Genomic DNA, 27,516 nt, shown 5'->3' with positions numbered 1-27,516 from the left:
CAAAGCAGCTCGGCCTCCTGTGAAATAGGCAGTGCCTCTGTGCGCAGGGACCTCGTGTGTGATATTATAGTTTTTCCAGACCCTGTGTATAGGGAGTGTCGTAATCAGACCCACTGTCACGGTACGTATAAATTTTATATACACATACACATGCACACTTTCTTTTATATTCTTTTTGAAGAACTTACCAAACTGGTGCATTTCTTAAACAAGGCATAGGTTGTTTTAAAGTCTGAATGGTATCCTGTGTTAAAAATAGTCTCTGGAATGAAAAAATATATATATATATATGTGTGTGTGTATGTGTATGTGGGCTAGCACTTAATTCTTAAGGAGTGAAGGCAAAAATACCTCTGTTCCCTAAGTGCCATAAAAGCCAATGTCCATTCATTCAAAAATTGTTCACGTGCATGTCATATGCCAGTCCCTGTATGTGCGGGGCTCTGGAGATGCTTGTTGGAGACACACTGTCCTGCCTCTTGGAGCTTCCAGTCTAGCAGGCCAGGCTGACTTTGAATACAGTACCACAGATGTGTAAGTGTTACCAAGTAGAAGAGGTGCTAGGAAGCGTAATCATGGACTTAATCCACTCTGGGGTGTTGGGAAAGTGACATTTGGGCAGAGCGCTGGGTAGAAGTGAACTAGAGTGGGGAGAGGTCCCTCAGATGTGGAGTCAGGAAGAGTATCGTAGGAGTACTGTACCTTCTTTCCAGCTTACTGACAAAAATAGATGAAAGGACAGGACATAGAAAGGGCCTGGCAAGTCACCTTCAGGATTTAGGTGCTGTGGATTCACCGGCTCATAGGAAATGTAAGGAGTTCCAGCGTATCTGGAGAGTGGTGGGTGTGAGGAGGGGTGTGGTGTGAGGTGGAGCTGGGATGCAGGGTGGGGCCGCTCAGCACTGAGGATCTTGACGTGCCCAAGGGCAGCAGAAGCCGAAGCCGGGATTCTAAACTAAGGAGTGGCACAACTGATGGGTGTTTGGAAAATGCCCCTCTGGCTGTGGTGTGATGGCTTTGGAGGAACACAAGAGGGGAGGCAAGGAGAACGGGGGCTGTTGTGGCTATTGCAGTGGTGTTGTAGAGACATGGCCGGATTCAAGATGAAGTTCCCACGTGAGTCCACAGGGTGAGGTGATGGGTTAAAACGTTGTGGGGTGAGAATGAGGACCATGGCAGTGTTGTCACCGAGGTTTCTGCCAGGGCAGGTGCGCAGTACCTTCTCCTTGAGGTAAGGAATAGATGGGGGTGCAGGTTGGAGGAGTCAGGTGATCAGTTCTGGGTTGGACACATTGAATTTGAGATGGGGACATTGATTAGACAGTTGAATATGTGGGTCTGGAGCTCAGGAGAATGGTCTCGACCACAGATACAAATTTCGGAATATCAGGTAATTAATGGTTGTTGTTCGGGTCCTTTCTGCTTACTTCATTTTGGTCTTCTGATGACTACTCTGCCAGCAACTGAGAGGTGTAAAAACTAAATTTTAATTATTTGTTAAGTCAGAGTCCAAAAAAAATTTGAGGGATTAGGTTTTTAAATTATCTGGAGATTTCATAGAGAATCTTGAGGGGGCCACAGTCAGTGATCAGGTGCAAAGCAGAGAAAAATGGTGCTAAAAGTTAAGTGACGGAACTTGTCCTGCTTTAGAAGCTGCCTAGCCCTTGAAAAAGCTGGGCAGCTTCTAAAGCAGGAAGGTGACTTAGAAGGAGGGTGGTGCCAGTGTTTTGTTAGGCTTTCCTGCCCTTTGTGGTGGATTTCACTCAGCTCCAGGAGCAAAGAGCTAGGAGAGAGCAGAGAACTAGCAGAGAGCTGTAAGGGGCCTGGTGGGGGCCAGCTCCCAGGTTATGGTGCTGGCAGGATACAGCCCCTGAGCCCCCGGGCCGTAGGCTCATGTTCATGGAGCTGACTGGTGTGGTGCTTCTCTTTTTTTTCATCCCCTACCATGTACGTAAAGTGACACGGCTTCTCATTGAACGGTATCAGAGAGATTTTTGGATAAGGTGCATCTCAAAAAAGCATGACAACTACGTGATAGCCAGAGCAGCACAGGTGACCCCTAGCTGGTTTGGAGGATAGGATGCATGGCTTCTTTATTTTCCCTCTAAATATGATGTTTACTTCAGATTCATTTGATTCAAGGGGAGATAGCATCTTGAGTGTCATTTCATTATTTGATAACTTGTGTAACTCGTGGTCGGGGCCCTCAGTTTAGCCAGACCATGTTTTGATAGCTCTCCTCTATTGAACCCTTACCGGGGGCCGGGCACTGAGCAGGCTTGGATGCTTCTTTATGACATTATCGTATTTAATTATCACAACCACTCTTGAGACTTGCTCCTGCCCCAGTTTTAGAGGAGGAAGCTGCACTTGGAGAAGTCTAGTAAATTGCTCAGTCAGATGGCTACAAGGGGTTGAGCCTGAGTTCTGATCCAGGTCTGACTCCAAAAGTCATGCCCTAGCATGCTGACTTCATATTTATACATGTTTAGTGTAAAAAAGATGGATATAAAGATACAGGGAAGGAAGTGATGCTAAAACTAAGGTTGTGAGGAAGAGAGAACACAGCTTCTGTCTATGAATTGTTCATGGTATTAGCCTCTCATTTCAAGTAGACATTATCTTTCACGTAGGTTTTCTACATGCATTTAGATTACATCACTTTCAAACAGGCCATAAAACAGCTGTCTTCAGAGAGGCTTCCCTAAAAAGAGTAGAAATCTGAACACGCAGACCTAAAGCCTTTTCAAGCAGTCCTAGCTAATCTTTGGAATAGTTCTTCATAGCTGGCTTTCCTGAATCTGATGCTGCACTGGGTGTCTAGATTTGATTTTTCTCCTTTTATTTAACCTTCCAGCTTGAGCATAGCTATAATGAATTTATATTCTGCCTTATTTGAAAATGAATTTAAGGCAGCATACAAAGATACATAGACTATCAGTGGAGGAATTCTGAGTTGAGGGACACGTGTAGGAGGAATATAGTGCAGCCAGGATGGAGGGTAGTACATGAGATACAGACCATCATCATTTGCTAGATGTGGGCCACAGGTTTGGCTGAGCTAGGGCAGAAGCAGCATTAACTCTTCCCAGTTTTCTGAGAACTGAGATAAATTCTAGTGGATCCATATGCCCTTATAATAAATAGCTTGTTTTTCAAGCTGTTTCTTACCCCATGTCACTCTATGAACACCAATGGCATCACCCCAACTATGTCTCCTTAAAATAAAAGCAGTTGTAGGATCCAAACCAATGAGGTCTGGTTACTGAGCTCTCTGCAAAATCTAAAAATGTTTAGAGCTGCCAAAGGAATGGATGGCCCATGTGCTCTTCAGCCACTCAGTCTGCTGTGACTTAGATCTCATGCTGGATTTCAGGGAACAGTGAACTGGAACTTGCACCTCTTATAGTTGGGCTGGTTGAGTACGTCATCTGCCCAACAAACATCGGAGCTGAGAATATGGCTAGCGTGTTTTCCTGAAGTTGAAAGTCCTCAGATGCTGGTAGTGAGCAGAGGGCCCTCCTGTTTCCCCACAGAGGCAGGACTGAAGGCAGTGCCAGGATTTCCCTCAGAATGAGCTGGGTAGTCGTCTTTTCAGGCTCGTGTATCTTAGGCCTCAATTTTTAGTGTCAGGGAGTTTGAATTGTACCTTCCTTCTGATACATGATACAGACCTGTCTGCTCTGTCAGGCAGCCAGCCTGGGCTAAGGCAGATTTGTTCTCCAAGTTGGGTGGGGGGAAGTGAGTCTAGTTTCTAGATTTGTGTGTGTGTGGTCCCGCTGTAGAACAAGACCACTGGAGGAGGATGTTGAAAGCACTCAGTGTGCGTTGGATGAATAAGGGCGGTGCCTATAGAACATTCAGATGAAAATTTTAGTAGGCAATTGTAAAAGAGGGCCTAGAGCTTAGAAATCAGGAAAGGGAGAGACTTAGAAGTTTTTAGGTTTCTAAAACTTAAAACTGAGAGTCAGGAGATGTGGGTCTAGAGTCTGCCAAGATGCCATCCTGGGCCAGTCACTTTTCTAGGATTAGCAGCCCTTCTTTGTAAAACAATCGTAAACTGTTGATCCCACGGGCCTCTTTTGACTCTGAAAATTCATTCTAAAAAAAAAAACATTCTCTGAAAATTTGCTGGGCTGGTCTGTGTGGAGAAAAAGACCTTTTAGTAATGGTTTGGGGTATGTGGTATCTTGAAAGTACTGGTTTGTACGAATATCCTTCTTACTCTCCAAATCAGTGATGTACTGTATAGAGAATTAGAAATGGACCAGAGGCAGTCTCCCTAGATAAATCATTATTTGGTGTTAGGAATTGGTCATTCACCTCTGCTCCACCCCGTCTCCTTATTAAGTGAGCCTTATTTCTGGCAACCTTTATTTACCCTTAACGTCTGTGAAGATGGAAGTCATGTGGCTGAGTCAGTGGAAACTCAAATGTGAGTCAGGTGTTTGATTTTTTTTCTTTTTTGTGTCCCAGAGCCACCTCTTTGGCAAATTTCAAGTTGATAGTGTATAAACAAGGTGCAAGAGGCACATGTGAAAGCCGGGAGCTTGTAGGGGAGAGCATGAGTACTGCCTGCCTCCTGATAGACTATGCTGCCCTCTAGTGGTAGCTGCTTTTCATCCATATGCTGCAGAATTGACTATTTCCCTGCTTTGGAATGAGTTTCCAATGGTTAAACCACCTTCACTCCCACTCCCTTTCTTGGAATATATGGATAAGGCCTGTATTTTAATGGTGTATTAGTTTCCCGAGGCTGCTGTAACAAATTAGCACAAACTTTAATGGCTTAAAACATTTATTCTATCACAGTACAGAAGGCCAGAAGTTTGGAATCAGGGTGTTGATGCGGCTGCATTCCCTCTGGATGCTCTAGGGGTGAATCTCTTGTCTCTTCCACCTTCTGATGCCATCGACATTCCTTATGGCTGCATCATTCTAGTTTCTGCTTCTGTGGTCACATTGCCTCTTCTGTCTGTCTCTATTTCTCTTATAAGGATACTTGTATAGTATTTAGGGCCTATGGATAATCCAGATGATCTCATCTCAAGATTTAATTACATCTGCAAAGACCCTTTTTCTTTTCCAAGTTAGGTCACATTCTTCTTTCCAGGGATTTGGTGTGGATATGTCTTTGGGAGACCACATTCAACCCACTACAGGTGGTTAGTGCTGTTTCTGTCCATTTTCTCTGGATGTTTAAATTCCCACTGCGTCTAACTCTGTCCTTCGTAAACCAGTGTTCCCTTCCATTCCAAGTGGTGGCTGTGTGGAATGGCACCAAGGCCCACCAAGGGTGCTGCTCAGTTACATAGCTGCTTCCTTATTTGTGTTGAGTGTTGATTGTATTATTTTCAAATAGCCATTTAGTATTCTTAATGATGAGAAATTAATTATAGCAAAGATTTTGAGTAATGTTAAAGTTTGCAAAAAAAATGGAGGACTTGACAGCTTAAGCAGTAAATTGCACTTAACTAGACTTACAGGACATTAGCAGTAACATTTCATTTTGCAAAATAATAAAATGAAGAATTCCTTTTTAAGGATTTCTTTTTAAGGCTATCTTTAATTGTTTCTTTTCATTTCTTTGCAGGTCTTTTAGATAACCCTGAGCTTCGTGTGGTCCTTGTATTTGGCTATAATTGCTGTAAAGTGGGAGCCAATAATTATCTGCAGCATGTAGTGAGCACTTTCAGTGATATGAATGTCATCTTGGCTGGAGGCCAGGTGGACAACCTGGCATCGCTGACCTCTGAAAAGTATGTCTGATGTGCTTCTGATTTCTTCTGCACATCATGGGAAATGTTCTCATGGGAAGTGTTTGGGTTTTTAAAAAACATGCTTAAAGAATTGCTAATAGTTAATTCCGTTTTGCAATAGACATAGGTTGAGGGGCTCACACAATGTAATTCTGCTTATCTTTGAAGAATGAAATTTATATATGTTATCCTTTAAGAACTTAGTTGGACTTATACTCTCCTCAAAATTGACTTTCAACATGGTCTACTGAGCTCCCTTGACAGCTCTGTACTCTGTAACTGCAATACAGTAAGTCCCCTACATAACGAACCTTCAAGTTGCAAAACTTTCGTGCGTTTGCATGTCCAATCATGTAAATTAGTTCACGTGACTGGCATACATTGTCACATGCGTGCATCCTCTACAGGTGGTTATGCTTTTGTGTACTGTACAGTACTGTATAGAGTACAGTAGTACAGTATCTTTAATTAAAGCCCAGGATGTCCAGAAGCAAGCATAAAAGCAGCGGTGATGTAGCTGATAGTGCTAAGAAACGCCAAGCGAAAAGAACTGAGAGAGTGGAGCGAGGCAAAAAGATGGTAGACGTCGCTCATTATCATCACATGAATCGTTCAACCATTGGCACGATTCTAAAGAACAAGGACAAGAACATGTGAAGTCTGCTGTGCGGTGATGTTGACAATATTATTGAAGAAGTGTGGAAAAGTGATGGAGGAGATGGAGAAGCATCTCAGTGTGTGGATGCAGGATCAGCCTCAGTGTCGAGTCCCACTCAGCTTAATGCTGATTCAAGAGAGAGCTAAGAGCCTTTATGAAGACTTGAAGAAGAAACATGGCAAAGAATCAGAGGGCACATCTTTTAATGCCAGCCATGGCTGGCTTCATTGGTTCAAGACTAGAGTCAACCTTCATGATGTAAAAGTAAGTGGTGAGGTAGCGAGTGCAGATATGGTAGCTGCCCGGGAATTTCCTGAAATGCTTCGAGAAATTACTGATGAAGGCATGTATTTACCTGAGCAGGTTTTTAATGTGGATGAGACTGTACTGGAAGAGGATGCCAGACTGAAGTTACATCAGTAAGGAGGAAAAGTGGATGCCAGGCTCTAAACAGCAAAGCATAGACTAACTCTGTTGTTTGGTGGCAGTGTTTCCAGCGATATGAAGCTGAAGCCTCTCTTAGTTTATCATTCAGAGAACCCAAGAGCCCTTAGAAACATAGCCAGGGGCTCTCTTCCTGTTGTGTGGAAGAGTAACCCCAAAGCCTGGGTTACATAGGCCATTTTCCAGGACAGGTTTGTCCAGCACTTTATCCTGAAGGTAGAGAAATACTGCTTGGAGAAGGACGTCCCGTTCAGCATTCCTTTGCTGCTTGACAGTGCTCTGGGCCACCCCCCCATTCACAGACAGCTTTCATCCCACGTCAGAGTAGTGCATCTGCCACTGAATACAATGTCTCTCATCCAACCTATGGACCAGGGAGTTATAATGACTTTCAAGAAGTATTATTTATGTCACACTTTTCGTCAGGCAGTAAAGGCAAGTGACAAATCAGGAACAACCTTGTGACAGTTTTGGGAGGACATATACAAGGCCATGAGAAACACTGACTTTGCTTGGTGTGAGGTTACGGCTGTCACCATGAATGGGATTTGGAAGAACCTTTGTTCATGACTTTTGTGGATTTGAGAAGGTGGATGAGGAATCCAAAGAGGTCTTCAGCAACTTAGTGACCCTCAGCGAGAAGCTGGAGCTAGGTCTGCAAGAGGACGACTTCATTGAACTCCTTGCTGTGCAACATGAGGAGCTTACTAATGAAGACCTGATGGAATTGGGGGCCCAGAGAAAGGGCACAGAGAAACAAGAGGAAGAAGTAACTGAAGAACTGAAGAGATTCATGACACAGTAAATGGCAAGGGGATTTTCTTTATTTGAGGAGGCACTGTTAACTTTTAGAGGCATAGGACCCAGACGTAAAATGGTACACAAAGGTTGTAGCAACTGTTCAGAATGCCATCCAGTGCTACCGTGTCATCTGTGATGAGAAAAAAAGAGCTACTACCCAGACATCACTTTTTCAAGACGGTAGATAGAACTGAATCCAGCAAGGAACCAGAACCTGTGCCATTAGCGTCAGGCGTGAGTGAAATTGCAGCTTCCCTCCATCTCCTAGAGCGATCCGATCCTTCAGCTCTACCATCTCCCACCTCCTCTTCCTCCTCCAGTCAGTATCTCTTCTTGCCTGTTCACTGGATGCTAGCCCCAGTATGCCAGCTGTTGTACTGTACTACTGTACTTTTCAAGGTACTGTACTGTAAGATAAGAAATGTTTTTTGTTTTTTATGTATTATTTGTGTGAAAAGTATTATAAACCTATTACAGTACAGTACTATATAGCCGATTGTGTTAGGTGGGTACCTCGGCTAACTTTGTTGGACTTAACTAACAAATTGGACTTAAGAACATGCTCTCGGAACGGAACTTGTTCGTATGTAGGGGACTTGTTCGTACGTAGGGGACTTCGTATGGTTCATATGTATGTCACTTCCTCTCTGGCTCTGTTTTCCTCCTCTAAAGGAAATGCGTGGTTCAACAGTACATCTTTATGGTAAAACTTCTCAGAGCCTCTAATACTGTGCTCAGTACTTTGGATCTTTTAGAGGGAGGGGGAATATTATTACCTGTGGCCCTTCTTAAATCTGTTTGGCCACAAAACCTTTTGTCCATGGAGCATCTTGCAGGCTGACTGGTATTACTTGGCATACATTTTTGGGAATACTGTACTAGATCTTTTTTTTTTAACATCTTTATTAGAGTATAATTGATTTAGAATGTTGTGTTAGTTTCTGCTGTAGAGCAAAGTGAATCAGTTATACATATACGTATATCTACTCTTTTTTAGATTCTTTTCCCATATAGGTCATTACAGAGTATTGAGTAGAGTTCCCTGTGCTATACAGTAGGTCCTTATTATCTATATTGTATATAGTAGCGTGTATATGCCAGTTCCAATCTCCCAATTTATTCCCCCCGCCACCGCTTCCCCCTTGGTAACAGTAAGTTTGTTTTCTACATCTGTGGCTCTATTTCTGTTTTGTACATAAGTTCATTTGTACCATTTTTTTAGATTCCACATATAGCAATATTACTTGGCACACGTTATTGGAAATACTGTACTAGATCTTTTGAAAGGTTTTTTCAAGCTCAAAAATGATGCATCTTTCATTTTATTATTAGGGCTTTTGTTTTCAAAGATAAAAAATATTTGCTCTTCTATCTTGAACCATTACTACTTTTCCATTTCCAATGAAAGTATGTAGTATTTTGAGTTTGAGCTAATTAAGTGGACATAAATATCAGCTGTTTCCAAAAGCAAGAAAATGAGACACACACACCCCCGCCCCCATCCTCCAGATGTTTCCTGCAAGCACTATTATTTGTTTCTCTCTATATTTGTGTTTAGTATTTGGATCCTAGAGTGGTGACATGGAGACACACTGTTAGAGATCAGTATCATTAAGAGCAGCTTAAATCGTCCCAGTCATCATCTCCCTCCTGGTAGTCAGCACTGATGGATCAGGGAAAGCAGGTAGCTAAGTTGAGTTCCCTGGAACCTGAGGAAGAAGGGAGGAAAGCCAACTGCACTGAACTCTAAGCACTGGATTTCATGCATAAGTATACCTGATTCTTGTTAGCTATCTGTGGGTTATTTCTCCTTTTGCCTAATTTTCCTTATTGTCTTTGCTTTTACTTTGAAATTATATACAGATAGGGCAATGGCAATTTAACATACAGTTGATTTTTGAAATGCAGCTCACTCAGACATATAACTGAGGTGCTAGCCTGTTAGCATGGCTGTCTGTATATAATCTACTCTTTATACCTAATATGGGAAATATACCCTCAACAATCATTACCTCTTACATGACACATTAATTTTAACGTGGTCTTTACACTGTGTCATGGAGTAAGGGAAGCCATTGAGTAAATCAGTGCTCCATGTTAATGGTGTCCAGATAGGAGCCCCGCTCCCTCCAAAAAAAGGTGAATAATTCTTTTTAGGCAGGAGACTCGTGTTGCAGTTGTATACCAAAGAGGAAATGTAATAAGGTTAAAGGAACAGCAGCAGACTTCAGAAGATGGATTCTGCCCCTCAGAAACTGGTTTTGCCACTAGTTAGCCTTAAGTTGCTCAGTGCTTAAGCTTTTTAAGTCTTAGTTTCTTTTTAACCCAGTGAATCCTGCCCATTTCGTAAACTCTGATAGAAATGTTAGGTACTTACTTGGTTTTCCCCGATGGGTGTTCACTGTATTATGCTTTACAACTTTATTGGCATTTTATTTTTATTTTCTGTAGTAACCATAAAATATTTCATTAAAAAAAATACCAGGCAAATAGAAACAAAAAGAAAATGTATGATTTTACCTTCAGATTAAGCTAAATTATCAGGTCAAAGCAATAAATAAGACACAGCAATATAGTCTATTCCTTTATGGACCAAACAGTATAGAGCTTAAAACTTCTGGAATTATGGGTTCTTAATAAAATTATCCTCCATGATTGAATATTTAATACACCTCTTTTAGAATTTGACAGCTGAGGTAGGGGAGAAAAGATACCAAAGAGGTAAATAATACCAAAAGCTTTAATACATATCATAGTATGTATGCATAAAACTGTAAGATTCCTTTTTCAGGGAAGTGAGAAAGGTAAGAATACTCTGTACCCTTCTAAAACTCAGGTTGGATTTTAGAAATCTTTGTGGAGATGATGCATTTGCCCCTTTGTATCTGTGACTGAGGAAATGGTTGCTTTCTTCTCCGTAGATCTGCCTTCTGCATTCTTTTAATATATTAATTTCAGTAGTTTAATTTTTAACCCTTATTACAGTCCTCTGATCAGGGAGAGAGAGCCTCAGACTAACTGTAGACTGAGGCAGCACTTCCCAACCAATGAATCAGGAGGATTTTTCTTTTATACTGTAAATTTGAATGGTGTTTCATGATATATTGCCACTTTTCTAATTTAATTTTCTAGGAACCCTCTGGATATTGATGCCACCGGTGTGGTTGGACTGTCATTTAGTGGACATCGTATCCAGAGTGCCACAGTGCTTCTCAATGAGGATGTCAATGACGAGAAGACTGCTGAGGCTGCGATGCAGCGCCTCAAAGCAGCCAACATTCCAGAGCAGAATACCATTGGCTTCATGTTTGCGTGTGTTGGTAGGGGCTTTCAGTATTATAGAGACAAGGGGAATGTGGAGGCTGATGCATTTAGAAAGTTTTTTCCTAGTGTTCCTTTATTTGGCTTCTTTGGAAATGGAGAAATTGGATGTGATCGCATAGTCACTGGAAACTTTATATTGAAGAAATGTAATGAGGTAAAGGATGATGATCTATTTCACAGCTATACAACAATAATGGCACTAATTCATCTTGGGTCATCTAAATAAAGCCACCTGTAAAGTGGCTTTCACAATGTATAACTTTTGGGCTCTGTCTTTTCCAGAAAATGGAAACTTGGGATATGTATATTACAAACAAAAAACTTTATATGTATCTGTTTTGTAGCTTTGACATTCTGAAGATTATTTGGTAGTTTTTAATATATTAGGTGAAGGACAAGTTTGTACATGATGTAATGCAAGACAGGGAGTTGAGAGCTTTTGCATCAGGCACAAGTGAACCAATTATGGCTATACTGCACCAGGTATGTAGCTGCTGTGTGATAGGACTTTAAATAGTCTTCTGCATAGGAAGACTGAAAAAGGATTCATCAACAGAAAGGAGATTTAAGACATTCCATGACTACCTCTGCAATGTTAGATGATCTTTCAGCAGACTCATGAAGATATTTTTCTCCCTTAAATAAAGGAGAAAAATACACAGATGGCTTGGGAAATTTTTCTCTGCTTTACAATTTTACCATTTTTTTCAGAAGCTGTAACAAATTGCTGACTTTTTACTTATTTGATAAATGTTAAAGAACTATTTTTGTTTTAGTACTCTAAAGTTGCTTAGTCAAATAAATTGCCAAGACTAATCAGTATTTTATTACCTTATAAGGAAAAAAATTTTCCTTTCCCCTCAATAAAGAAATTGCAACAGAAAATTCTTTTTTTCACCTACTTCTATGTAACTAATTGGCAGATGAGACAATTACATCACCTTATTTTGGTTTTATACCAATAAAACATACCTTGGAAACTCAGATAGCTGTGTACTTCATTGCTTTTAGTGAGTGAGTGAAGGAATCCTTTAGAAAAGAAAACCCAGAATAATGGTATTTGTTAGTTAGCAAATCCTGGCATATTTCCAGTAAAATGTTTTTCAAGTTTAAATTTCTCATTATGTAAATATCAAAATGAAATCTGTGTATAGAAAACCAGTTTCCCCCCCAGTATCCATTCTTTCCTTTTCACACAGTCATAAAACCTTTGATTTTCAGCTAGGCACATGCACACCAGAATAAAGACTACATCCTTGTCTCCCTTGCAAGTATGACTGTTCTGGCTGGTGAAATGTGAGGGAAATGATAACGTGTCCTTTAAAACAGACTGGTTTTTTTTTTGCCTTTTTTCGATCCTTTTGCTTAGAAGTGTATATGATTGTGAGCCATCTTAGACTCTACAGAAGAGGCAGTGCTCTATTGTGGAAGCGATCACACAGAATGATCCTAGGTTGCCATACAGTTTTGTTGATGTGCTACCATTACTGATTTGGACTGCCTATCTCCAGAGTGTTTTACAAGATAGAAATTAACATAATTCTTGCCTAAGGCACTTGTTTTTTTCCAGGTCTTTGTTACAGGATATCTGTATTAGCATATTCTAATACAGTATGATATAATATATGGCACTTTTGTAATAGTGGTTTTAATGGGATAGAAGAAAACTTGCAAGGTAAGTGAAATCAAATATATTAACAACATTCCTGCTTTTTTTTTTTTTTTTTTTTTTTGCGGTATGCGGGCCTCTCACTGTTGTGGCTTGTCCTTTTGTGGAGCACAGGCTCCAGATGCGCAGGCTCAGCGGCCATGGCTCACGGGCCCAGCCATTCCGCGGCATGTGGGATCTTCCCGGACCGGGGCACGAACCTGTGTCCCCTGCATCGGCAGGCGGACTCTCAACCACTGCACCAGGGAAGCCCCTGCTTTTCTATTTTTAATCACTTTTTTTAAACCAATTTTTACTTCAAAAGATTTTTTTTCTTGCTGTTTATTTATATAAATGATAAAAATACTTAAAAGTTTCTTTAATTTATGGTTATACTCAATCTTAGTTCCTGAAGAAAGTCCAAAGAAAAGTTTGATTGCCATAGAACTTTTAATCTGTGAATATTAATATTTAGCCATTTTTATTTATTAACTCTTCTATTATTTGACATTGGTACCCATTATCAAGTAGAGAATATCTCAAAATTTAAGTCCTTGGTTATGCTTACATAGCATATAAGGAAAATACTTTGTAAATTTTCTTTGTCCTTGATATTAACCAGAGTTGACTGAACAGTAGAGGAAAAAAGATTTTGAAAATGGAAATATGAACAAAATGCACCTGGTTGAATGAACTGTTTTATTTTTTTCAAATTAATACATAAAATGTTTTATTACTACTCAAAGGAGAGTCTGCTGCAAGGTCATTTCATACAGTATTCGAGGTTAATATATGGCTCCTTTTTATAGCTGAGACTTTGGAGCTTGTTAGGAACAGTAAATTCATTTGGCCACAAGATTGTAACCCTGGTGCAAAATAGAAAGGGAAGAAGTTGAACCAATTGAAGGAGTAGTACTGATGAAAACAAAAGTTATTGGCCCTGCCTCTCAGAGGCTTTGACATTTCTGTGGAAGTTGGGGGGGGGGGATGATAATTTAACCAAAGTTAAAACAATTTATTATGGTTTTGAAAGGCTTGTCTTAAAAGCAGGCATTAAAGAAAAAGTTACTGTTTCAGCTAAAAACATAATTCCTAGAAATGGCAACTGTTGTAGTTATTTGTGAAACTGGAAAAATGATCACATGAAAAAGCTGACATGAGCACAAAAAGAGAAGATGTACCCTTACTGTTTTCTTTACAATACTGAGCTGTCTTCTATCAAGTGACAAGGATAGGATAGTTTAATCAAGGTGTTTAAAAAATATTGATTTCCTTAATGTGCTTTCAAAGCAGAATCTTTCTGCAGCTACAATTTGCCTTGTTAAAGGCTGCTTCAAAGGAATAAACTCCTTGAAATGCCAAGTAGCAATATAAAAAAGAGTAAGGAAGCTTGGAATTAAGATCTCAAAACAGACACCCTACACATTGTTATAATTAATAGTCTGTGAGCTAGAGTAATGAAGGAGGTCCAGAAGGCCAGTTCACTACTGTAATTAATTCTCAACTTTGCTTAAACCTGCATCATTGGTAAATAAAACAACTTTTCAACCTAGTAAGAGAAGCCAAACAGCAAGCGTTTTGCCACTAATTTATATTACAAACTTAACACAATGAACATGCAAAGAATGTAAAATAAACGTTTACAAATCTGAGAATTTCCTAGGCATTCTGCAGAAATTTTTGAGAAAAAAATCTACTTCTGTCATTTTGTGCCCAGTCTAACCCATTTGAGCACCACCATAAATTCCATTTTAATGAAAACAGAAGACTAAATCCTCTTGATTTGAAATTGAGATTTTAGATGACTGACTTGGTTTTCATTTGTAGAAAGGGAATGAGTCTGCTTAATGAAAATCCTAAAATAACAAAACATAGTATTAGTAATAACATCTTTGTTAAATAAACAAAACTAATACATGTGCTATGTAAAGAATGTTACCAGAAAGTTTTTTTTAATATTAGCCTGTGTAGAGAAAAATAGTCAAATATTTACAAGACATATTATTTTTGTTTCATTTCTGCCTTATGCCATGATGGAGACAGAATAGAAGAATATATGCTACTCTAAAGTAGAAAACATTGGCAGAGGCCAGTAAACTTCATTTTTTTTTTTTTTTTTTGCGGTATGTGGGCCTCTCACTGTTGTGGCCTCTCCCGTTGCGGAGCATAGGCTCCGGACGCGCAGGCTCAGCGGCCATGGCTCATGGGCCCAGCCACTCCATGGCACGTGGGATCTTCCCAGACCGAGGCACGAACCCGTGTCCCCTGCATCGGCAGGCAGACTCGAAACCACTGCGCCACCAGGGAAGCCCCAATAAACTTCATTTAATGTCTTGGTACTAAGAGTGTATGGAGCATTTCACTTCATAAAGTTTTTATAAAAGTTACTGTTCTCTAGTGACATCACAGCCAGTAAAAAAGGCAAGATAATTACAAGAAATTGGAAAAAATACATGTATTCATTAATTTTAAATGTAAATCAGTGAAGATAATTGAGACCATTTTCTTAACCTTTTCACAATACCTCCACATCTAACCAAAATTCAGTTACCATACATGTATCTAAAACATAACTCTGTTCAAGGCCTAGTCAGGATACTAGAATTACAGATAGGAATAAACATAATTGAGCTGAGTGACACTAGCAACTGTGTGAACCGAATTTGTTGGTGCTCTGGAAAACAAAGGTTTACAGCAACTAACACAGTGCCCAGTGAAGAAAACCCATCCTCAGAATGGTAGGAAAGTTTTGTGATTTTTTACTCACCCTTGCCTCCCATGCAGTGGTGCTCTTATTCTTAAAATGACAGAAGGATGGTTTCCAGTTCCCTCCCTCAAACCAGAAGAGGAAGAATAGACTTTATTTGCAAATCACTGTTTGTCTTTTCTAATCTGGGGGGGGGGGGATTAGAAGGACTGACTCAAGGTGCTCATCACTGTTTTGCATAACTTGGAAATCAGGCAAGAAAGAGTAGGCACTGCTTGTGAAAGCTGCAAGATGACTGCAGAATCACAGGCACCTGGATATGGGTGAAGACATAAAACAGGCTGTGTAAGGCCTAGAGGAGAAGCTGGGGTGAGATTTGTGAGAAACTGGGCATTCAAAAGCAGTTGTACCCAGGGGAAGATATAGAATGCCAAATGAATGCACAGGCAAAACATGCTCAGAAAAGATTTAAGAGAGCCTTAGGTTTTCATCTTGGTCTGATCCCTAGGATAGAAGCAGGCCTAGCTAAGAGCTGCAGGAGTGCCTTAGCACACAGCTGAAATGCAGAAAGGAGAACTGGCATTCAAGGAAATCTCTAAAAACAGCTGAACATGAGATAATAGGAACAGAGGTTTCAGTGATCACACACAAGGGATAGTCTTTGTAAAAGTACCTTGGAGAAGTCTCAAAAACAAATGAACAACAGCGTTCAACAGTCAGCAACAACTGGTAAACACTGGGAATAGAAGAGAATGTTATATCCAGAATTACAGTACTGTAATAGTGAAATGCCCAATTTTCAACAACAAAAAATCTGTAAGGCATACAGAGAAACAGGGAAACGAGGCCTATTCAATGGAACAGAAACTGGCTTGGCCCACACATTGAACTTACTAGAAAAAGACCTTTAAATATGCTCAAAGAACTAAAGGAAATCAAGAAAGTGATGAATAAAATGAGAATACCAGTGGAGAGAAATTATAAAAAGGAACCAAACATTTTGGAGCAGAAAGTTACAATAACAAAATTTTCACTGGAGGGGTTGAACAGCAGATTTGAGCAAGCAAAAGAACTCATCAGCAAGTTGAAGACAGGACAGTTGAAGTAATTGTGTCTAAGAAAGCAAAGTAAACAATCGAAGGGATTTGTAAGATACCATCAAATGGAAGATGAAACAGGAGTCCCAGAAGGAAAAGAGAAAGCTACATAAAGTTTATTTGAAGAAATGATGACAAAAGAGCTTGCCAAATTTGATGCAAGACATGGATGTACATATCAGGAGGCTCAACAAACTCCAAACAGGGTAGAGTCAGACACCAAGATACATTATAGACGGTCCTTGACCTAGGACAATTTGACTTAGGATTTTTTCAACTTTACAATGGTGTAAAGATGATATGCATTCAGTAGAAACCATACTTACTTCAAGTTTTGAATTTTGATCTTTTCCCAGGCTAGCAGTATGCAGTAAGATATGCACTTATGATGCCTAGCAGTGGCAGAAAGCTGCAGCTCCCAGTCAGCTGCATGATCATGAGTAAACATCTAATACATGTACAACTATTCTGTTTTTCAGTACAGTATTCAGTAAATTACATCACTTCAAAATAGGCTTTGTATTAGATGATTTTGCCCAGCTACAGGCTAACGTAATTGTTCACAGCACATTTAAGATAGGATAGGCTTAGCTATGATGTTCAGTAGGTTAGGTATATAAAATGCATTTTCAACTTATATTTTCAACTTACCATGGGTTTATCAAGATACAACCCCATTGCAACTGGAGGAAAATCTGTATAATTAAGCTATACAAAGAGAAAGAATCTTGAAAGCAGCAAGAATGAAGAAACATCACATAAAAGGGATCTTCAGGGCTTCCCTGGTGGCGCAGTGGTTGAGAGTCCGCCTGCCAATGCAGGGGACACGGGTTCGTGCCCCGGTCCAGGAAGATCCCACATGCCATGGAGCGGCTGGGCCTGTGAGCCATGGCCGCTGAGCCTGCGTGCCTGGAGCCTATGCTCCGCAACGGGAGAGGCCACAACAGTGAGAGGCCAGCATACCACATTAAAAAAAAAAAAAAAAGGGGATCTTCAATAAGATTATCAGATTTCTCAAAAAAACTGTCAACCTAAAATCTTCTATCTGGCAAAACTGTCCTTCAAAAATGAGGGAGAAATTAAAACATTACCGGACACTGATACAACTGGACCTGCCCTGAAAGAAATGCTAAAGGAAATTCTTCAAGTTGAAATGAAAGGACAAAGGATAGGAACAGGAAACCATATGAAGAAGTAAACCTCTCCAGTAAAGGTATACATGAACAATTATAGAAGCTAGTATTATAACTTTGATTTGTAACTCTTTGTTTTCCACACAATTTAGGAACGAACATATAAAAATACAGTTATTGGTTTATGTTTTTAGTTGGCTTATGTTTTTAGACACAATGCTTAAAGATGTAATCTTGTGACAGTGATAGTTGAAAGGGAGTGAGGGCAAAGTTATATAAGAGCAAAGTTTTTATGCACTATTGACGTTAAGCTGCTGTAAATTCAAATTAGTGTCATTACTTCATGATGTTAAATGGAATCCCCATGGTAACCACAAAGAAATAGCTGTAGAATACACACAAAAGGAAAAAAGAGAATTTAAATGTTTCACTATAAAACAAAACACAAAAGAAGACACTAACACAGAAAATAAGGAGCAAAAATATTCCATGCAAATAGTAACCAAAAGGGAACAGTATATTATTATGAGACAAATAGACTTACAACCTTTTTGGATTTAAAGAGACAGAAAAGTACATTATATGTTAAAAGGTTTTATACAACAATGTTACAGTTATAAACATTTACACATCTAATAACATCCTCAAAATACATTAAGCAAAACACAGCATACCAAAACATCACTGCTTTCACTGCGCCCCATAAGACAGAAAATTCTAGCTGTAAATGCTTACGTTTAAAAAAAAAAATCTGAAATCAACATTCTAACTTTATAACTTAAGGAACTAGAAAAAGAAGAACAGACTAAACCCAAAGCTAGTAGAAGGAAGATTAGAACTAAGATAAGCAAAATACTGAAAAGAAAATCAATAGAAAATTTTGAACTAAAAGCTAGTTCTTTGAAAAGGTTAACAAAGTGGAAAAATCTTTAGCTAGATCAATAACAAGACTCAACTTCTAAAAACAGAAATAAGAGTAGGGTTATTACTAATGAGTCTACAGAAATAAAAAGGATAAGAGTACTATGAGCAGTTTTAAACAAGTTGAATAACCCAGATGAAATGGATATATTTCTAAAAACAAAAGCACAACCATACTAAGACTGATTAATGAAGAAATAAAAAATCTACATAGACCTATAGGTAGAAGGGAGATTGATTGAATCAGCTGTCAAAAACCTCCCAACAAAGGAAAATCCTGCAACCTCTGGCTTTACTCAATTCAACCAAACATTTAAAGAAGAAATAACTCCAGTCCTCAAACTTTTCAAAAAGATTCAATAGGTGGGAACACTTCCTAATCCATATTATAAGGCCAGTATTGCCCTGATACCAAAGCCAGACAATGACAACACAAGAAAAGAAAAAGACCAATACCCCTGATGAATATTGATGCAAACATCTTAAAGTATTAGCAAACTGAATTCAAGAGCACATTAACAGTTTTATACATTTTGAACAAGTGGATTTATTGCTGCAATGCAAGGATGGTTCAACAGATGAAAATCCAATCAAATACAATACACTGCATTAGCAGAATGAGGGTCACACATGGATCCCATCAGTTGATGCCGAAAAAGAATTTGACAAAATTCCTTTTGATTAAAAAAAAAAAAACCCACCACTCCCCTAGGAATTGAAGGAAGCTACCTCAATATAATAAAGACCACATATGAAAATCTTACAGCTAACATACTCAATGGAGAAGGACTGAAAGAAACAAGACAAAGATGCAGCTTTTACTGCTGCTATTCAACATAGTGTTGGAAGTTTGAGGCAGAGTAATTAGTCAAGAAAAAGATCGAAATTAGGAAGAAGTAAAATTATCTCTGCAGAATACATGATCCTATATGTAGAAAACACTAATGTTCCCTGCAACCCAAAATCTGTCAGAACTTAGAAACAAATCAGCAAAGTTGAAGCATACAGAAGCAACACACAAAATCAGTTGCCTTTCTGTACACTAACTTGAACAACCCAAAACAGAAATTAGGATAACTCCCTTTACAATAGCATCAAAAACAATAATATACATAGGAATTAACTTAATGAAGGTGAAAGACTTGTACACTGAAAACCACAAAACATTGCTGAATGATGTTAAAGATGACACATATATGGAAAGACATCACATGTTCATAGATTGGAAGACTTAATACTGGTATGATGTCAGGTGATCTACAGATTCAATGTAATCCACTTCAAAATCTCAATGACATTTTTTACAGAAAATAGAAAAATAAGCAGAATATCTAGGATCCCCAAATAGCCAAAACAATCTTGAAAAAGATTAAAGATGGAAGGCTCACACTTCCTGATTTCAAATTTTACTGCAAAGCTACAATAATCAAAACTGTGGTACTGAATAAAAACAGACATATAGACTAGTGGAGTAGAATAAAGAATCCAGAAATCCTCACATATATGGTCAAATGATTTGGGGGAAGTGCACCAAGACCATTTAATGGGAAAGGACAGTGTTTCCAACAAATGGTGTTGGGAAAATAGGATATCCACATGCAAAAGAATGAAGTTGGATTTTTATCTAACACCATATAAACGGATCAAAGACCTAAACCTAAGACTTAAAACTCCACTCTTAGAAGAAAACAGGGGAAAAGTTTCAGGACATTGGATTTGGCAGTGATTTCTTGGATATGACACCAAAGTCATAGGCATCAGAAGAAAAAACAAACTGGGCTTCATCAAAAATTAAACATTTATGTATCAAAGGACACTATCAATGGAGTGAAAAAAGCAATCTACAGAATGGGAGAAAATATTTGCAAATCACATATCTGATGAGGGATTAATATCCATTAATATATAAAAAACTCCTAAAATGCAACAACAGCAACAAAAGACAACCCAAATCAAAACTGGGCAAAGGACTTGAATAGTCAGGTATCCAAAGAAGATACAGTATGGCCAATAAGCACATGAAAAAATGCTCAACATCACTAACCATTTGGGAAATGCAAATCAAAACCATGATGAAATACCACTTCATACCCATTAGGGTGGCTATTATTGGGGGAAAAAAAAAGTGTTGGCAAGGATGTGGAGAAACTGGAACTTCTGTTCATTGCTGCTAGAAATATAAAGTGGTATAGCTGCTATAGAAAACAGTAAGGCAGTTCCTCAAAAAATTAAATACAGAATTAGCATTTGACTCAGCAATTCCACTTCTGGGTATTTATACAAAAGAACAGAAAACAGGGGCTTGAACAGATACTTGCACATGTATGTTCATGGAAGCATTATCTCACTAGCCAAAAGGTGAAATGACTCATGTTCATTGATTAATGAATGAATAAGCAAAATGTGGTAGATAGATACAGTAGAATATTATTCAGTCACATAAAGGAATGAAATTTGGATACATACTATAGTGCTGATGAACCCTGCAGACATGGTAAGTGAAATAAGCCACACACAAAAGGACAAATACATGATTCTACTTACATGAAGTATTGAGAATATTCAAATACTTAAAGTGGAATGTTGGCTACCAGGGTGTTGAGTGGAGGAATGGGGAGTTATTGTTTAATGGGTACAGTGTTCAGTATGGAATGCTGAGAAAGTTCTGGAGATGAATGGTGGTGATGGTTGCATCAGTGTGAATATACTTAATGCCACTGAATTGTATATGTAAAAATCGTACATCTTATGTATGTTTTTCTACCATAAAAACTTTTTTAAACCACCAAAAGTCACATAACCTAGCTATTTTTTAAAAAAAAAGGTTATCAAGCCACAAGACACAGAGGAAGTTTAATTTGTATATGGCTAAGTGAAAGAAGACAGTCTGAAAAGGTTACATACTCTATGACTCCAACTATGACATTCTGGAAAACTATAGAGCTAGTAAAGGGGTTAGTGGTTATCACTGTGAGATTGGGAAGGCTGAGTAGATGGAGCACAGGAGATCTTTAGGGTGGTGAAGTTATTCAACATGATACTGTAGTGGTGGACACATAAAATGATGCATTTGTCAAAATCCATAAAACTATAACAAAAAGAGGAGCCTTAATGTAAACTATAGACTTTTGTAAACGTTGTTTCATTTAATTTATAATTGTTTCATTTATATTAGCAAATGTAGTGCACTAGTACATTTTACATAGATGTTTAATAGGGAAAACTGTGTGGGAGAGGGAAGTATATGGGAACTCTCTGCAATGTCTTCTCAATCATTCTATAAATCTGTAACTTTTAAAAAAATAGTCTGTTAAAAAATTCTGTGAGGGTTTTTTGTTTTGTATACTCTAGTGCCTCAAGCTCATATGTATTAGTTGTAAGTGAATGATGGGTAAATGAATGAGTGAATGAATGAATCAGTGGCACTAGTGACAGATTCAATTCACAGTGCTCACACTGGGCTAGACTGTTGGGAAAAGTCAGTGTGTACCGACTGAGGGATTAATAACCAGAATATTTGAAGAACTCCTAAAATGCAACAATAGCAACAAGAGAAAACCTAGTTCAAAATAAGCAAAGGACTTGAATAGGCAGGTATCCAAAGAAGATATACAGATGACCAATAAGCACATGAAAAGATGCTAAACATCACTAATTAGGGAAATGCAAATCAAAACCACAATGAGATACCACTTCACACCTATTAGGATGGCTGTTAAAACAAACAAAAACAAGTGTTGGCAAGGATGTGGAGAACTGGCTTGAAGGGGAAGTTGTTCACAGGTGGGCTGTTCATTTGGCCAGAGCTTGCTCCTCTGCCTCAGCTATTTACTAGCCCTAGACCTTTGGTGTTCAGAACTCTCACTGCTCCAAGCTACTCCACAACTCTTCATATGTCCTGAAAGTTGCCATTGGTTTTTTCTATTATATTTCAGGGTAACTACACAGTTGGAAAAACTGAAGAAACTGTTCTGGCCTAATGAATTCTTTATTTTGCTCCTAATAAGATGAAAACCTCACATTCTGCAAAATCATGCCCTAAAATTAAAAGCCTTATGGGGAAAATAAGTTTGGAATTTTGTAACCTGAGCAGTAACAAAAACTAGAATCCTAAATTTCCACTAGTATCCACTGAGAATTAGTCCATCTTCTGTATACTTAAACTTTTGGGCTTGTGTTTCTTTCAGATATAGATCCTTGAAATCAATTGCTTCTCATAGAGAAATGATTTTCATCAATATTAAAAGTATGATCTAAAGGTAGCTGCCAATGATAGGGATAGAGCAGGATAGTTAACACAGGTAGTTTTAGAAGTCCCACTAGGGGATTATAGACACAAAGGGAACTTTGGGAGACCATTGTAAGCTAATGAACACTCAAGAAAGCAATCAGAACACTGAAACAAAACAGCTCTGCTTAACAATGAAACCATGCAATAAAAGCACGAGATATGCCCCAGGACATTAAGTGAAAAAACAAGGCCTGCAGCCTGCTGGTCAAGGTCAGCAAGATAATGATCCTTAGGACGTCCACCTGAGCATGTACAGGAATACAGGGGAAAGGTGGCATTCCAAAGTATAAGACCCTCATACTGAAACCTGAGATGATTTAACATATTTTAGCCTATGTTACCACCCTTCTGCTGATTTGAATAGCACCCTGACAGTCCCCGTTTGACCAAATAGGGTCAAAAACTCCTCTGCCCCACCCAAAGGAGGAGCTAGTGATGTAAGCGTGATGTCTACTCAAAGAATGTGGAAGAAGGTGGGCTTCTCCCACTTCCCACTTTTCCTTTGATTATAAAAACGTAGCCCACTTAGTTCCTGGGGCAGAGCTCTCTTGCCTGCCCACTTGTATCCTTCAGAAGCATCCTATACTAATAAATCCACTTCTTACCTCCCACTTTGTCCCTCACCGAATTCCTTCTGCACCGAGACATAAGAACCTGTGAGTTATTAAGTCCCGAGACAAGTTGTGTGGTTTCACCTTCATAAATCAGTGCTTTTTTTCTAATCACCGGGTGAAATGTCTTCATGCCTTACCTGTACTTGCAACTTCCCCAGACAGCTTAACCCAGTGAAAGCCACTAAAGCCTCTCCTTGCCCTTAGTTAGCATTTTCATCTTTTCTCTTAGGGTCGTGGTATATTTGCTAAAAGTTTCTCCTTAGCGGTGAGAAAGTTTGCCTCTGGATGCTTCAACACATTAGCTTACTGGGAAAAATCATGTTTGACCAATGCAACTCTCACATAAGATTGATATTACTCCCCTATTTACCTACTGCAAATGAGCTAATAATACACGGGACAGAAACACACATACCTTGCAATAGGACAGTGTTTCAGGGTATGATAACTTTCAGTCTTTTATTTAGAGAACAAAGAAGGATTAATGTTTAATTTCTTTTACCTTTTGGTGTTACATTTTCTGCCTTTGTAACAAAAAAGCAGTGATTTGGGTTCACTGTGATATTTCTTCAATGTTCTCCATGACCTATAGAAAATAAGAATTAAGATGTTTTCTCCATCTCAATTTTTCTTTATATGCACACCTTCCAACACATCTTTATTTTATTCACACATATACATCCACCCCTTCTGTTTGTGATATGAAGAGTTGAGGTGAACTAGCCTAGAACATCCAAATAAGCCACACAGCGCTCCTCAGAACACAGAAGAGTGTGTCAGCACCTCCATTCAGATCTCACAGAGGAAAGTGTCCCTGCCTTTCCTCACTGCCTGTTTTCTGTTACCTGAAGTTCTAACAAGCCTGGTGAATTTTTTTTTTTTTTTTTTTTTGCAGCACGTGGGCCTCTCACTGTTGTGGCCTCTCCCGTTACGGAGCACAGGCTCTGGACACGCAGGCCCAGTGGCCACGGCTCATGGGCCCAGCCACTCCGCGGCATGTGGGATCTTCCCAGACTGGGGCATGAACCCGTGTCCCCTGCATGGGCAGGCAGACTCTCAACCACTGAGCCACCAGGGAAGCCCCGTTGGTGAATTTTTTAAAAGATATTACAAATGATAAAGAGAGTAAGGGGAAAAGATTGCCAGAATGAGTCATTCTAATGGCAATAAAAATTAATAACTGATGGCAAGAAAACAGAAGAAAGTAGCAAAAACAAAACAAAAATCAGGACTAAAAACCAAACCAAACCAAAACAAAAAAACCCTGTGGCTAGCTAGGACTATTTAATGTAGGGACAATTCCCTCCATAGCCAATGAACCCTAAGTCTGTAACCCATATCTGTGGAAGCATAAGTGCAGTACAAAAAACTTGGACTTGGGGTTTAAATCCTTGTTCTACCACCTCATGTGTGATCTTGATGTTAACCTCTCTAAGCCTCAGTTTTCTCTTCTGTAGAGTGAGAATAATACCACCTGCCTCACAATGGGTGTTAGGACTTAAAAGAGTTCTCCTTCTCCGATATGAAATATCAACCACAGTGCCTGGCACCTACAGACACCTGATGTTCATGATTACGTATTACACTGCTTTCTTTTCATTTGAAGAGCTGTACTTTCAGAACTAGTGCATTATTGCAATAGGGATACATAATCACAATCTAAATGTATGCTAGGACTTTAGGCTGTAGGTTTACTTAATGAACGAATTGAAAAGATTGCCTAGGGAGGTTTATATTCCAGAGGCACACATGGTGACACGAACAAACCTATCAGAAGGGAGTGATAAAATGAATAAAGCTTTATGGTGTGGTGGCAAGAGGAGTTTCCTGGTGAAAGCAGGTCATTAATAAAATTTAAAATAGAGTGTACCATCATGCTGTGATTTTCATAACAAATACGAGCTAATAGCATTAAGCAATTCCCAGTCCGCATGATCAACCTTATTTTCATGACACAGATCTTGTCACATGCGGTAAAAGGCATTTCTTTTTGCTTTTCTTAAAGTAATGGCCTTGCAGTTACTGATAGACTGTTTGACCTTGAAAAAATAAGTGGTCAGTCAGCTAATTTTGTGAGCTATGCCCAGTACCTTATCTAGATTTTTACCCTTTGTTGTGACATTTTCTGCCTCCATTAAAAGAAAGCAGCAAATTAATACTTAAGTGCCAAAACTCTTTTCTCAATGAAACCAGAGTACCTCTGTGTGGAAAGGCTCCAAGGTAGCTTCTATTTTATTACAAACATGTCTTTATAAACAGAAAGAGGTCGACTTGTTTTTTATGTGTGTACATTTTCTAAAAAATAATTGAGTTTTTACCATCCCATTGAACGTTCTGAAAAAAAAAATTAAGAGGCAAACCTTTTGAAGAGAAATGTTATTGGTGAATTACAAACACGGATCCTTGTGCATTCAGTCAACCATTCCTACATTTTTTCTTGTCACACTTAGCCTTATTTGTGTTAATCTTCCCAGTTAAAACCATGCTCAATAATAAATTTTCAGTTCTCTGAGAATTTCTTCACTGGTTACTTTACCATCAGGCATTTTACAAATGAATGTAGTTCCAGACAGTATCATTATTACAAATTTAGCAAAAATCAACAAACTCACCAAACCATTAAAATACATGATTTCACTCAATTACAAAGTAGAGGAACACATCTCAATCTCTTGATAACTCAAAAGTTAATTTTGAGCATATTAAAATGAATCATGTGACAGTATCATTTAATAACAGCATCTCTTTCTGGCTTTTTATTGTGAAATATACATAATAAGATTTACCATTTTAACCATTTTTAACTGTACAGTTCAGTTCCACACTGTTGTACAATCATCACCGCCATGCATCTCCAAAACTTTTTCATAATCCCACACTGAAACTCTGCAGTCATTAAATAACTCCCCATTCTCCTACTCTTAGCCCCTGGTAACAACCATTTTACTTTGTCTCTATGAATTTGATTACTCTAGATACTTCAAATAAGTGAAATCATGTAATACTTATCTTTCGTGTTTGGCTTATTTCACTTAGCCAACTATCTTAAAAGTTCATCCATGTTGTAGCATGAATCAGAATTTGATTCCTTTTTAAGGCTAAATAATATTCCATTGTATTTATGTACCACTTTGGGTTTATCAATTCATTCCTTTTTAAAAAAATGTTTTATTTAAGTATAGTTGATTTACAACGTTGTGTTAATTTCTGCTGTACAGCAAAGTGATTCCATTATACATATATATACAATCTTTTAAAAAATATTCTTTTCCATTATGGTTCATCACAGGATATTGAATATAGTTCCCTATGCTATACAGTAGGACCTTGTTGTTATCTATTCTATATATAACAGGTTGCATCTCCTAACCCCAAACTCCCACTCCATCACTCCCCCACCCCCACCCCCGATAACCACAATTCTGTTCTCTATGTCTCTGAGTCTGTTTCTGTTTCATAGATAAGTTTATTTGTGTTATATTTTAGATTCCTCATATAAGTAATATCACATGGTATTTGTCTTTCTACTTACTTCGCTTAGTATGATAATCTCTAGATCCATCCATGTTGCTGCAAACAGCATTATTTCATTCTTTTTTCATGGCTGAGTAATATTCCATTGTGTATATGTACCACATCTTCTTTACCCATTCATCTGTCAGTGGATATTTAGGTTGTTTCCATGTCTTGGCTATTGTGAATAGTGCTGCTGTGAACACAGGGGTGCATGTATCTTTTCGAATTATAGTTTTGTCTGAATATGTGCCCAGGAGTGGGATTGCTGGATTATATGGCAACTCTGGTTTTAGCTTTTTGAGGAACCTCTGTTTTCCATAGTGGCTGCACCAGTTTACATTCCCACCAACAGTGTAGGAGGGTTTGCTTTTCTCCACACCCTCTCCACCATTTGTTATTTGTAGACTTTTTAATGATGGCCAGTCTGACCAGTATGAGGTGATACCTCATTGCAGTTTTGATTTGCATTTCTCTAATAATTAGAGTCGTTGAGCATCTTTTCATGTACCTGTTGGCCATCTGTATGTCTTCTTTGGAGAAATGTCTGTTTAGTTCTTCTGCCTATTTTTTTTTTTTTTTTTTTTTTTTTTTTTTTTTTTTTTT

At 38.7% G+C, this 27,516-nt stretch overlaps 2 protein-coding genes across 4 annotated transcripts in view; one reads left to right on the top strand and one right to left on the bottom strand.

Annotated features, from left to right (window-relative positions):
• The window catches only part of FBXO22 (F-box protein 22), a 30,281-nt gene extending 18,311 nt beyond the window's left edge, over positions 1 to 11,970 (top strand). The window contains exons 6-7 of the mRNA XM_027123717.1: positions 5,594 to 5,759; positions 10,795 to 11,970. Of these exons, the coding sequence (XP_026979518.1) occupies positions 5,594 to 5,759; positions 10,795 to 11,212 (584 nt within the window). The 3' untranslated portion in view covers positions 11,213 to 11,970. The remainder of the gene's footprint in view (positions 1 to 5,593; positions 5,760 to 10,794) is intronic.
• Positions 11,971 to 13,361: 1,391 nt separating this feature from the next.
• NRG4 (neuregulin 4) overlaps positions 13,362 to 27,516 on the bottom strand; it is a 127,006-nt gene continuing 112,851 nt past the window's right edge. For all 3 annotated transcript variants that reach the window (XM_027123714.1, XM_027123715.1, XM_027123716.1), the window contains 2 exons: positions 23,900 to 23,983; positions 13,362 to 14,490 (listed from right to left, as the gene is read on the bottom strand). In XM_027123714.1, coding sequence (XP_026979515.1) covers positions 23,967 to 23,983 — 17 coding nt within the window. In that variant the 3' untranslated portion in view covers positions 13,362 to 14,490; positions 23,900 to 23,966. The remainder of the gene's footprint in view (positions 14,491 to 23,899; positions 23,984 to 27,516) is intronic.

The sequence above is a fragment of the Aethalodelphis obliquidens genome, unplaced genomic scaffold (assembly GCF_003676395.1).
Source record: "Aethalodelphis obliquidens isolate GAN/ISIS:26980383/991018 unplaced genomic scaffold, ASM367639v1 scaffold26, whole genome shotgun sequence".
Classification (NCBI taxonomy): Eukaryota; Metazoa; Chordata; class Mammalia; order Artiodactyla; family Delphinidae; genus Aethalodelphis; species Aethalodelphis obliquidens.
This window is presented reverse-complemented; position numbering and strand designations above follow the sequence as displayed.